We start from the raw sequence: 13,346 nt of genomic DNA on the forward strand, positions 1-13,346 counted from the left end.
AGATCAAGCAACTAGACTGTGCTAATTTTCTCATCAGGAGGAGGAATCCAGTATTTTCCTCCCCCTGAAACAAGGCTGACCCTGTGTTGGGCTTTGGCCAGTAGAATGTGGTGGAAGTAACACTTCAGGAAATCCTGCCACTTCCGCTCTTGCTCTTGTGATGTCCTGGGGCAGTCACGTGAGGAAGTGTCCAGGACCAACATCAGCCACCACCTGGCCACACCATCCCCAGCAGTCCCCCTGCCTGCAGAGGCCCCAGGCATGTGCTGACTGTTCTCAGAAGTGGGCCCTGGCAAGGCCAGAGCCACTGACCAGCCAATGACATTAGTATGAAAAATAATAAATCATTGTTACTTTAAGCTACTACGTTTTAGGATGTTTTGCTACCAAAAACAGAAAATTAATACAAAGTGGATCTGCTTAAGTAGAAGAGTCCATTACTCAGAGCCCTGCCCTCCGCACACACCTAAGACCTGGCCTCCTTCATTCTAGAACACGGAGGCTCCTTCTGTGTTTACAGCAAATTTCATTGCAACAGCCCCTGGATTCCCCAGGGCCACTGAGCAGCTCTAAGGCTAAGCCAGGCACACATTTTCATCGGGCTGTTGATGACTCACATTCTTCGTAATAAAGCAGTAAATTAGCAAGTAAACTGGTCACCTAAGTTCTGAGAGTTGAGGACCCTCTGGTTGAACCTGGGTGTCTTCACAGGGTGCCCTTCTGAGGGCCCCTCTCTCTCTCACTCCCACATTCTGGGCTCAGGCCCTGTGGCCCATAACCTAGGGACTCCCTCACTGGGAGCCATCAGACATTCCCACCGCTGCCAACAAGATCCGGACAACGGCCCAGGGCAGACTTCTGTGCCATGGCCCTTTCTGGTGTCTGGTGAAGCCTATGGACCCCTTCTCAAAATGATGTTTATTTAAATGCAGAAAAGAAAAAAAATTGGGAAAAATTTAATCAAACATGCAGGCCTACAATGGCGTTTTAGTTTCATATTGCTGCTAACAAGTTATCGTAAATTTAGTGGCTTAAAACAATGCCCACTTATTATCTTACAGTCAGAAGTCTGAAGTGGGTTGGGAGAGCTGCTTCTCTTCTGGACATTTCTAAGAGAATCCATCTCCCTGATCTTTTCCAGCTTCCTAGAGGCTGCCCGCATCCCTCGGCTAGTGACTCACATCCCTCCAACCTCTGCCTCCTTCAATCACATCTCTTCTGACTTCCCCTGCCTCCCTCTGTCCCCTGAAAGAACAGGTGGGCACGTGTGGATAATCCAGAATAATCTCCCCATCTCAGGGGCCTTAACTAAATCACATCTGAAAAATTACCTTTGCCGTGTTACGTTGTGGAGTTCACAGGTTCTGTGGATTAGGATACGGACATCTGGAGGGGGAGGGTGTAGCTCAGTGGGAGAGCGCCTGCCTAGCATGCACAAGGTCCTGGGTTCAATTCCCCAGTACCTCCACTAAGAAATAAATAAATAAATAAACCTAATTACCCCCCCCAAAAAAGAAAAACCCAAAGGAAAGAAAAAAACATTTAAAAAAAAAAAGGATACTAGACATCTTGGGTGGGGGAGAAACACTATTCTGCCTTCACAAAAGAAAAACGATATTGAAATAGAATTATCAAAACATTAAAACCCCAATTTTAAATCTAGTTAATATGTGTGCTTGACTAGGTCCATTAAACAACAGGATGCAGTGAAAGGTCTAATAATAACTGCACATGATTTCTAAGTAATCAGTGAGCATAAATCATATTTTGAGATAACTGCAGAAACTGTGATGTGATATGAAAAGAGCTACATTTTGTCCTAGTGACAAAGTCACAGGTAATGCTTACACTACCTACATTCATCATTAAAAGAAATGCTAAATATTCAAGCAGAGGCCAGTTTGAGAAAAAAAAAGTACTTTTTTTCCCCCACCCAAGTCCATGGTTCCCTGAATTCTCTCTCTCTCTAAGGACCAAGATTGAGAACTCCTGGCCAAAGGTATTTGGCCCTGAAGTGTTGGCATTTTCATAAGGCCACCGATCCCCTAAAAGGTGAGACACCAGGGCAGGGGTTCTGGGCACTGTGACTCCCTGGGGCCCTCCTCCCTCCAACCACAGCGCACACCAGTGAGCAACAGGGGGCTGCCAGCTTCCCTAATATGCCAGGCGCTGAGCCAGGTGCTTGACACGCAGCACCCCACCTGCTTTTGCCTCAGCTCGGAGGTGGGTACTAGCTTTTAGCGCTCTCATTTCCAAACGGGAAAATGGAAGTTCAGAGCAGTAACATAACTTGCCCAAGGTCCCAGAATTTGTTAAAAGGTGCTTTGCTCCTTCCAGCCCGCCACACTGAGCCTGAGGGAGACAGGGCCGTGCAGGAGGGCGAAGGCCCCACCTCCCTCTCATTTAATCTTCTGAGGCTGTTAGTTTGAATCCTCTTTGTGAACAGGAGGCTGGCCAGAGGGGCCGGGACGGTCCCACCATCACAGAGTGGTAAAGGGCCCCGGGTGGCGAGGGGAGAAAGGGGCTTTCAGTGTTGATGGAAGAGGCATCTCCAGGCCCTTCTCCCAGCCCCAGTAGAAGCAGTGGGGGTCCCAGCTTCACCGGCCTGAGCTCAGCTGCGGCTTCAGGAAGGCCGGGGCAAGCTGGGGCAGGCAGAGGCACGTGGGAGGACAGAGGGGACAGCGATGGGGACAGGCAGCAGAGGTGGGGGCAGACCTGTGCAGCCAGGGGCAGGGGGAGCAGGAGGGCTGCCAGTCAAGGCCCTACCTTGTTCTCACAGTGGATCTTGGCCCCAGAGTTGACCAGGATCTGGAGGATCCGTAAGTGGCCAAACCAGGCAGACAGGAGAAGCGCATTCATACCAAACTGGGGGAGAGGACACGAGGCAGGAAGTGAGGAGAGTGTGAGGCGTGTCTGCCTTGCCAGGACAGAGCCCTGTGGCATATCATAAGAGACCTCCGTCCCGATGACATTCCCCAGCCACCCAATTACCTGTTCTACAGCCTGTATCTCTCCCTGTTCACACAGCATCACGAGGGACTAAAAAGGTTCTCTGAGAACTGAAAGGCCCTTGAAAATGAAGAGAGCTTCATGACTGTGCAAGGGGAAAATGGGATCAGCACAGTGTCACTAGTCTCCAAAAACTCAGACTCCCTGCCCAGCCGGCATCTGTGTGTCTGTGCATCAGTGGCGACCTGGGCGATGACAGCTGGCTCGCAGACCCAGATGAGCTCCGATGCCCCGGCCCGACCCTGAGACAGACAGGCAGACAGACACGCCTCCATGGCGGTGGGGTGGGGGGGGAGTCCTACCACATCCTCGTCATCCACAGCAGCCTTGTGTTCCAGGAGCAGCCGCACCGCCTGCTCATGCCCTGCGCCCGCAGCCCAGTGCAGGGCCACTCGGCCCACCTGGTAGGAGGGAGGGGAAACCGTGTGGCACCAGCTTGCTGCCTGGCCCACCTCCCAACCCTCCCTACCTCCCGGCCAGGACAGCTGGTCTGCAGGGTGGAAGGGCCTTTGCTGGCTCCGATGACCAGCTGGCTGGAGCCCCAGCCCCACTCGGGCCCCCTCCTCTTCCACGCCACAGCAGCTGAAATGAACACAGTAAAATGCCATGTCTAGATTCATCTGTCCCCCACCTGAAACTCTTCACAGCTTCCCACTGCTCTTGGGTCAAACTCCTAACCCTGGGTACGAGGCCCCACGGGGCCCAGCACTGCTGGCCACTGCTTCTCAGAAATGCCAAACAACTTTCCACATCTACGTCTTTGTTCCTGCTGCTCCCTCTGATGGGCAGCCACTTGCGTCTGAGGGCTATTCTCCAAGTCCCCGAGGAACCCTGAGTACCTGGGTTCTGTCCCCTCTTTTCTTCAGAACCGGGCTGGAGGGTTCTGACTCCCCACCTCATTGTCAAGCCAGCCTGGCAGTTCACCCTGGTCTCTGGCCCTCAGCGCATCTGAGCAGGCCCAGGGGAAGCCAGCCTCTGCCCCAGGAACCCACTTCCCTCATAGTTTTCAGCAAGTGAAGAGACAACGAAAGAAAACACGGATTTTCTGTGTGGTTCCTCTGGGGACCAGCTGTGCCCTCCTTCTGCTGGTGCTGTCCCTCTGCCTGGGCCACTGCCCTTCTTCACTGGCTCCTGCAAAAATGTCACTTCCTCGGGAAGCCTTCTGGTGGGGCAGGACCCTCCGATCCCCACATGCTCTCAAATTGTGCCAGTGAGAATGAATTGTTTGTGAGATATTCTGTTTAATGTTTGTCCTCCCACACGAGACCACCAGCTCCAAGGGGGCAGGGTCCACGTCTGCCATGGGTTCTACTGTCATCAGCACCGAGTACAGTGCCGACCGGAGGAAGCCCTTAATAAATACTGAATGAATGAATGAATCATTCAATGAGTAAATAAATGAATGAATCTGGTATTAGCATCCCATCATCCTCCAAGTCCATGCTTCCTTGCCAGTGCCTGCCCAGGAGTTGAGACTAAGGCTCCAGTCACCAATAATGTGCTGTGTGACCTAGGGGGTCACAGCTGCCCTCTCTGTGCCTGCACCCTTCTATAAACAGGACTAATCCTCTCTGCCCTGCTCACCTCTCCAGGGGTGAGTGGGGACCAGTGGGAAACAGGTGGATGAGTGCTCTGAAAACTAAAACACACCAGGCATACCCCAGAATTCCTGCCGCTATTACTGAGCCCCCAGCGGGCTCTGAAGACCCAGGTCACATACCCTTGTCACACCAAACCAGACAGAGCAGCCTCTGCTGCAGTCAGGAATCTCGCATTCAGCACTTTCAGCCCCCACTGGCCTCTCACCCAGGCCCTGGCATCTCCTCTAAGACGCTCCTGACAGCTAGAAGCCCCAGATTAGGGAGGGGCTACCCCGGGCAGAATGGCTTTTCCCTTTGTTCCCTTCTCCAAAAGGCTATGCACCACCCCACGAGCAGACCTGAGGCTTGGTTTGCGGGGCCTGGTCTGCCTCCCTGCCTGGGCTTTGAGCCCTCAGATCAGGCCTGGGCCAATAGCAGCTTTACACAGTCACCAGGCACAGCGGGCCCTCAGAGAACTGAACTAAATTGCTGCTTCACACGTGCTCAACCTCTCTTGGTCCCAAATCCCTGGACTTCTGACCGCAGGCACCACTCCATCTTTGTCTCTCCAGGTGCCTGCCCCTATCTGCCTCTCTGCCAGCCTCTGACTCCTGAACTCTGACCCCTTGCCCTCCTGACCCTAACCTCTGTTTCTTGGGGGAGCCTTCTGGATGGATCACAGGATTAAGAGTTGCAAGTTCTAGAAGTGCCCAAGCCTGGTTGGAATCCTGACCGTGACTTTGGGCCTCAGAGACCTTGAGACAATGCAGGCAAGAAGGACAGAGCCTGAGCCTCCCCAGGGTTAACAGGTGCCAGTGTGCCTGCCTTGGACTCTGTAAATTGTCCCTCCCAAGTGGTGGTAACACCATGGCACTGTCCCCAGCCGGTGCCCCTGTACACACGTGGTTTCTGGCCCTGACGTTGACCCTCCTCCCGATCAGCTCCTTCATCCTTCCGACATGGTTCCGGCGGGCAGCCTCGTGCAGCTGCCTCTCCAGGGGAAGCACTGGGGGGACAAAAAGGGGGGCAGGATGAGGGGGGACGGCCCCTCACACTGCACAAGGAGGAGCAGGGAACAGCCTCTCCCAGGCAGATGGACTCCCAGCTCAGAAAGGTGGGGGGGGGGGGTGCCTCCCTGCCCTCTCATTGTCAGGGAATTCCCCAGACAGGCTGCTTCTCCTTCTAACGTGAGCGTCCACACGACTGGGACCCGGCAGAACCCGGAGAGCATCAGCAAGACCATCCACAGGAGCCAGGTGTGTGCCCCTCCACCGAGAGATGCCCCGTCATCCAGTTTCCATGACTCCAACTGCTGCTCCCGAGGAAGGAAGGGAATGGCATTCATTCCCACCGAAGCTGACAACTGTCTTCTCCATGGCTCTGTCCAGGGAAGGAGGCAGCCAGGGTTTACTGAGCCACTCACTGCACTGGGTATGTGCACCTGGCTTCCCTGTCCTTGCCCCTCCACCTCTTCTCTCCTCATCCCCAAATCCTAACCATCTTTCGCCTCCCGGCTCTGGGGCGCACTCCGATGTGACTTCTCTGTGGTCTCTGCACGCTTTTCATCTTCATCGCTGCACCTTCATCTCAGACAGTCTCAGACTAGAGGGAACCTCTGAGCCCCGCTGCCAGCCCCTCTCATAGGCAGCGGAGGGCTCAGAGGGTTGGAGGCCAGGCCAGGAGGACTCAGGCCTGGTGATGTGGTCCAGGGCTTATCTTACTGGCCCCCCATGCTGCCGTCACCCTGACTGCTCTTGGCCTGTGAAGACAGCTAGTCTCTTTGGCTGGACCACAAGCTCCTTGCGGGCCCTGGCCACACCTGACCCTTACTGATCCACCACAACTCCCAGCAGGCTCAAAGCTGAGCACAGAGGGGAATTCACAAAACTCTGCTTCCATGAGTGACACTGAAAATCCCCAGATTAACAGATGCCTGTCCTTCTTTCAGGAAGGCTTAGACACATGAGCACAAGGGACAGCTATCTATCTGCTGGTTTTTTTCATAATCAGGACAGAGTATGTAATTTGAGATTTTATTGCTGCCAAACCCCCATCCTGCAAGTTTGGTCCAGTGCGAATGTCCAGACCCAGCCCCTCTGTGTATCCAGGGACAGGTGGCCGGTGTCTTGGCAAGGAAGGCTAGGATGTGTTTAGGTGACAGACAGGCCTGGCATCACTTTGTTTTTCCAGATAAATTTCATGTGGCTTTCCAGATACAGGAGAGGATTTGGGGCTTTCTGGGCCTCACAGATGCAACCTATGGACCTCAGAGCCACTGGCCCATGGCTGAGCTACTTTCTGGCTGTGTGAGCTAGGTTACTTAACTTTCTTGTGCCTCAGTTTCCTCACCTGCAAAATGGGGGTATGAACTGCCCTGCAGGGTTATTATAATGATTAAATATAAGATGTAAAAAGCCCCTGGCACTGGCAAATAATACCATCACCATCACTATTATTCCTCCAAAGCAAAAGATCAGAGAATAAATTTTGGTGGCCAACGATCTAGAGGTGGTAGGGCCCCCTTTATTCAGGGCCCTCTGAGCCGGTCAAGCTCCAACCAAGGAAATACCCTCCCTACCCACCTGCCTGCATTGCTTCTCTCCACAGCACCTCTCACCATTGGCGTGTGCTATATTTATACATTTATTAGGTTTATTGTCTGCTTCCCCCATTATAATATAAACCCATGAAAGGAGAAATTTCTGTCTAATTTGTGAGCTACTGTATCCCCAAATTCAGGCCGTGGCACATATTTGCGAATGAATGAGTGACACACAAATCATTAAACCTCTTCAGGGCCTTTGTACTATAAGATGTTGCCCCAGTTAAGACTCATTAGTCCCCTGGGAAAGCAAACCACAAGCCCAAGTAAATAGAAGGAAAGAGGTGTGGGGGAGGGGGTAAGCTTCAAGTCAATACATCAGGGGAGAGGGGAAAACACTGCCTTCCAAGTGGTGCCCATTGATAGGCCCACCCTCCCTCGCCCCCGAAGGCTCTTTCAATCCAGGGTGGGCGAACGATCTGGCCCTTCAGGTGTGAGCTTCGAGAAGCTGGGGTTTAGTACCCACTCTGCCACTTTCTAACAGCAGGAAACATCCCCCTTGGGGGCTTCAGTTCCTCCGGGTGTAAAGCTGGGGGAGGGTGATCTGCTGAGATCCCTTCCAGCTCTGACTCCCTTTCTCGTAGCTGAAGCCTGGGAGGAGGCAACCTGATCTGAGCTGGCAAACAGCCAAGAGTCCATTGAGAGCAAGCAGACCCTGCAGAGCGCCAGTGAAACCCAGTCCAATCTCACCTCTTCTATCCACCTCAACCCATGCATCCTCTTCTCCGGCCACATCAAACACACAGTGCACTCTGGCCTCTGAGCCTTTGTCCAGGCTGGGTCCTCTACCCAGAATTCCATCCCACACATCCAAAAGCTCCATCGCTGCACATTCCTTAAGGGATTGCCCCAGGCAGAACCCTATACTGTTTGTAGCATGTGACAGAGCCCCCAACCCCACCCCCATTCACTGGCACAATCCTTCTCTCCCCTCACCAGGCAGTGCAGCCAAAGGCCCCCAGGCCAGCTGATGCCCACAGGGATGCTGCTGCCCCGCCTAGAAGCCCTGGCACTGGGCACACCCCCAGAGGGAGGCTCTGAGGTGCCCTCATCCCCTCTGCAGCACACCACACCTCCGTCTCTGGGTCTCACTTTCCCCATCTGATACGGTCCTCACTCTGCATCCAGCCTCGACATTCTGGAGAAGCTGCAGCCTTCAGCATTTCTACTACTTAAAGGATGAGTGACCTCGGGCAACTTGTTAAACTACTCTGTGCCTCAGCTTTCTCTTCTGCAAAATGGAGAAGACATTTTGTCCAAGCCATAGGGCCGCTGTGAAGATCAAATAACGTGCCTGTCGTGGCTCGGACTGGCGCACAAAGTAGTCAGTGAAGGATCGCATTACCATCTTATTTCTAGCTAGTGTCTCCTCTGCCCAAGCTCCCTGCTCTCAGGAGTCCCAGATGCGCAGCCAGTGTCCCCACGGCCTGATGCCCGTTCCTCCAGGAACGGAGGAAGGAAGCCAGGACGCCAGTGGCCACGCAAACCACGCCAATCGCAGCCTTGGTCGCCCTCGAGGGGGTGCGGGGTACTCGGCCCGCTCCCGACTGTCCCCCTACCCCCAAGCCCGGCCCCGCGACTCACGGCCGCCGGTCTCCCACGCCAGCTCCTCGTCCATGCCGCCGCCGCTCCGCTCCGCAGCCCCCGCGCGCTTCTGCCCGGGCGCGAGCCGCGCGTCCGCCCAGCGGGACCCCCGGGAGCGCAGGGAAAGGGCGCTGAGCTGGGGGTGGGCGAGCCGGGGGCGTCGGGGAGCCAGCGGCAGCCGCTCCTCCGGACCGCTCGCCCCTCCTCGGCCCTTGGGTATGATGTGCGCGCAGCTCTGCGGCCTCCCGCAGGCCCTCCATCCCGGGCCAGACTGCAGGTGTGTCCTCGGACTCCCTCGACCTGTGCACGGCCCGGCGGGTCGGGGCCACTCGAGGCTCCGCAGGTCCCGCTGGGCGTGTCTCCCCCGCGAGCTGTCCCAGCCTCCTGGGCCCGGGTGCAGACCTCCAGCAGGCCCCTGGCTCCGGACTCGGCGCCTGCTCTGGCGCCCCCAGGCGCTGCAAGTCAGACCCCAAGCACTTGGGCATTGAAGTTACGGAAACCTCAGGCAAGCCTGCGGGCATAGGAAGAGATGGTCAGATTTGTTCATGATCAGGAAAATACAAGTTAAAATGACAATGAGATATCACTTACACCAATTAGACTGGCAAAAATGAGAAAAACTGGATAATGCCAGATAGTCGTGGGGAATGAGGGGTGTCACAGCCAGGTGCACTGCTGGCAGGAGTAGCCTTCCTGGAAAAGAGTCTTGGCTGTAATGAGGAAAACTAAACCCAGCCAACGATGACTCTAAAATCCAGCTCCATCTCCACAGGCTCATAAAGGGACATGTAAGAGGTTGTTGTTGCTGGCTTGTTTTGTGGTTGTCGGGAGTGGGAGGCAACCTAAATGTCACAGTGGGGGTGGGGGTGGATGGGTAAAATGTACTACAATGCAACTTTAGATGCAAGGGACCAGGTGTACTCAGAGTAACAAGGATTCAAACACCGAGTGGTAGAGCGGAAAAAGTGAAAAAAACAAATGAGACTAAAACACGGTATCAATAAAAATGATTGCACACTAAAGAACACAGATCTGCAAAGACATACAAACAAAAAGATACACATTGAACCCATCAGAATGGGTTGCACTTCAGACACTGGGGGATGTCCATGTCTTCTCTTCTTTGCCTTTTAGGCATTTATAGACTCTTTAAATCTGGGGATATTGGGGTCCCAAGGCATCTCTACCCCAACGTAAGAAGCCATTACTAGTTCTTCTGGGATCAGAGGAAGATAAATATCTTTATCATTAGTGCAGTTCAGAAAGGCTTCCTGGAGGAGGAAGCATTTGGGATGACCTTTGAAAAATAACATAAAGGGGGGATCAGGAGATATAGCTTAGTGGTAGAGCACATGCTCAGCATGCAGGAGACCCTGGGTTCAATCCCCAGTACCTCTATAGAAAAAGAACGTAATGATACTAGCTAATAATTAATGAGACCCACAGTAGGACTCTGTGGATTATCTCATTTTGTCCCCCAAACCACCCTATGAAGTGGACATTATTACCACCATACTATGGTGGAGGAACTGAAGCACAGAGAGGGTAAAAAACTCTCCCTACCTCACACAGTAAGTGGTGGAGCCAGAGTTCTACTCCAGGTGGTCTGATTCAAGAGCCACAGCATGAGCATCTGATGGGTGGATAGGACCTTGAAGGAGTCAAAACTGCAGACAGACCCTGATGGTCGGTCAGTCTCCAAGCCCTGGCCTCCCAGATGGATGCAGAGGTGCCAGCCATCCTTGAAGTCCATGGCCCTGAGCCAGCAGAATGAAGTGACTGCTGCTTTATCACCTTCCTCCCTCATCCACTGCTGCCTGGAGACAGTCTGTGTCTCCATACGTTCCCTGGGGAACCTGGAGGTGAGACCCAAGTGCCCAAGTGACCATGAGTGGGCATTAGAGAAACCCTTGGGAAGTAGATGATTGACAGAAGCCTGGCTGTCCCCACCAGCCCAGCCACCCTGGCCCAAGGTTAGGCCACACCCATCTAGTGTTTCCAGCTAAGCCCGGAAGGCCTTATGGGCTTCCTCTAGGAGACCTCCCCAGCCTTCAGTGCTCCCACATTCTGGCCAGGGATTTTTAAATTCATTATCCCACTTAATCCTCACAACAATTCTGTAAAACAGATATTATCATCCCTATTTTATGGATGAGGAAACTGAGGCTCAGAAAGTTCCAGTAACTTGTTGAGACCTTAGAGCAGCAAGTGGTAGAGGCTGGATTCAAACTCACTGCACCACACTGCAATTTCAGTCTGGAAAAAAATGGCCCATTATCCCATCCTTCAAGTTCAACTCCACAGTACCCAGCCCAAGCCCCCAGCTTCCCAGGAAGGCTCCCTTGTAGGTGTTATAATTAGCTGGTGATCTAGGTCGCTCCCTTCCCCTTTCTTGGGCCTAAGTGGCTTCATCTCCAAAACTCATGGATTGGAGGTAGGGTCTATGGGCCGTCCAGCCCCAATGGTACGTGGCTGGACACCTCACAGTGATCTTTCCGGCGATCACGCAAGAGAGGCTGGGGGCCCCTGACACCTGACACTGGTGGCAGGTTTCTCCACAAGACAGCCCTCCTGGCTCTTCTTTGTTCTTACTTCATATCTTGAGAAATTAGAGAGGTGTTTTGTTTGCTTGTTTTACAAAATAGAAACGTGACTTGTGTTTTACCATCTACCTCATGGATTTCATGCTCCTTTGTTACCTGGGTGACATTCTGTTAGAAAGACGGAATCCTGGTCTGCACACCAGAATCAGAACCTATATTTCAATAAGATCTCTGGTGATTCCTGTGCACACTGAAATATGAGAAGGGCTACTCTAAGCTGTCAGCACCACTTCATTCCAATCCATCATTTTCAGGCCTTTATGCCTGTTTTCCCCAAACAGGTCTAACTAATCTCTTTGAGCTGTCATCATTTCCTGAGCACCAGCTGGATACCAGCCGCTGCATCAGTCTCTTATCAGCATTATCTCCTGTACTCTTCCCAACCTCCCTGCAATGCTGTTAGCAACCTTATTTCCAGGGAGAAAACTGGGATGCAGACAGTGAGTTGTAGCCCAAGGTCCCATGGCCAGTAAGTGGCCAATTCAAACCCAGTACGTGTTTCCCCAAAGCCTTGGGGTATCCTTGGGTCCTAAGCTACACAGCCACTCTCACTGAGGGCAAGGCTGTGATGGTGGCTTCTGTGCACCCCCTGCCAGGGGAATGGGCACAAGCCAGTTTCAGGACACAGTCCACGATGGCCCTTGTCACTTGCACAGTGGTGGGTACCTTCCCCTCAGAACCACTCACTGTAAGTCTGGGGGGCTCTGCTGGCATTCTGTCTTCAGAGAAGCCCAGGACTGCAGTGCACACGGCCTGCTCCCTGTTCTGAAATGCCCTGTCCTGGTGCCTATACCCTGGGATACACAGTGGTGGATGAGAGGCACAGGAAACCACAACCAGAACCTCAGTTTTATTCGATGCCTGAGAAGAGGTGGAAAAGTTGCATTTTAATTAAAACAACCATGGTTATATGAGCAACTGAGTAAGATGCAAAAATCCAGCGGGCCACTTTGGACAAGGTCGCAGAGTTTTGGGTGTTTATAATGCTCTACCTTTGGTGTGTTTGGAGGGGGACGTCTGGGGGGAGCCAAGTGCTGGTTCTGCCCTTCTCCTGTCCCTGCCAAGACACAGAGCCCATTTTGACCCTGCATTTCCAGCTCCCACCTCATACACAGCCTCCCCCCTCAACACACACACACAGGCACATACACACACCCTAGTGATCCCAGGTCATTCTCCAAGCAGACAGTACTCAGCTTTGCCCACAAGCTGCCTTCATCCCTTTGGCATAAGGTACCCAAGGCTGAGGGACAAAAAGGACATGTAATTCAGAGACTACCAGGGTTGACAGGGATGGAGAGAGGGCGTGAGAGCACAGAGCTGGGGCTTGGGGTGGAGGATGTGGGGCAGCTTCAAGAAGTGTGTATGTGTGTGTGTGTAACAGAGGGAGATGACTGACCTTAACACCGATTAGAAGTAATCAGAAATATCGAAATGAGGAAAAGCAGATGGAAAACTTAGTTTGTGGAAAAATAATGCCAATTATAGTCACTTAGGAGCTCTACATATCATTTGAGCCTTTTAATTCTGTAGCCTAGTAATGACATACATCATTTCAAATGTCTTCTTTTTTTTAATCCTTGGGGAAGAAAAACCAATAAAATTAAACTTGTAAAAGTTCCTCCAGCAAAATGAACTTTCCTCGCTCCTGCCTCAGGGCCTTTGCACGTGCTCTTCCCTTTTGTTAGGAACAACTCTTCCCCACCCTTTTCCCATGGCTAACTATTTGTCGTTTTTCAAGACTGGTCTCAGTGTCAGTTTTCCAGTGTTAATTGTGCCACCCCCACCCTCACTATCCCTCTCACAGCCACCTTTTCCTCCAGAGAGTGGTCACAATTTGTTATTCTGTGACACACGAATAACACTGGGTCCACCTATTCCCACTCAGAGCCCATTGCCCCGTCATTTCACGCAAACGAAACATTAATGTGGTTCCAAAGCCTTGAAAAATAATGCAAATGAGATTGT

At 52.7% G+C, this 13,346-nt stretch overlaps 1 protein-coding gene across 1 annotated transcript in view; it reads right to left on the reverse strand.

The window, feature by feature from the left end:
* ANKDD1A (ankyrin repeat and death domain containing 1A) overlaps positions 1-9,186 on the reverse strand; it is a 28,524-nt gene extending 19,338 nt beyond the window's left edge. The window contains 4 exon segments of the mRNA XM_032480950.1: positions 2,767-2,865; positions 3,267-3,410; positions 5,492-5,595; positions 8,776-9,186. Of these exon segments, the coding sequence (XP_032336841.1) occupies positions 2,767-2,865; positions 3,267-3,410; positions 5,492-5,595; positions 8,776-8,809 (381 nt within the window). The 5' untranslated portion in view covers positions 8,810-9,186.
* Positions 9,187-13,346: the final 4,160 nt, after the last annotated feature.

Source organism: Camelus ferus, chromosome 6, assembly GCF_009834535.1.
Source record: "Camelus ferus isolate YT-003-E chromosome 6, BCGSAC_Cfer_1.0, whole genome shotgun sequence".
NCBI classification, from domain to species: Eukaryota; Metazoa; Chordata; class Mammalia; order Artiodactyla; family Camelidae; genus Camelus; species Camelus ferus.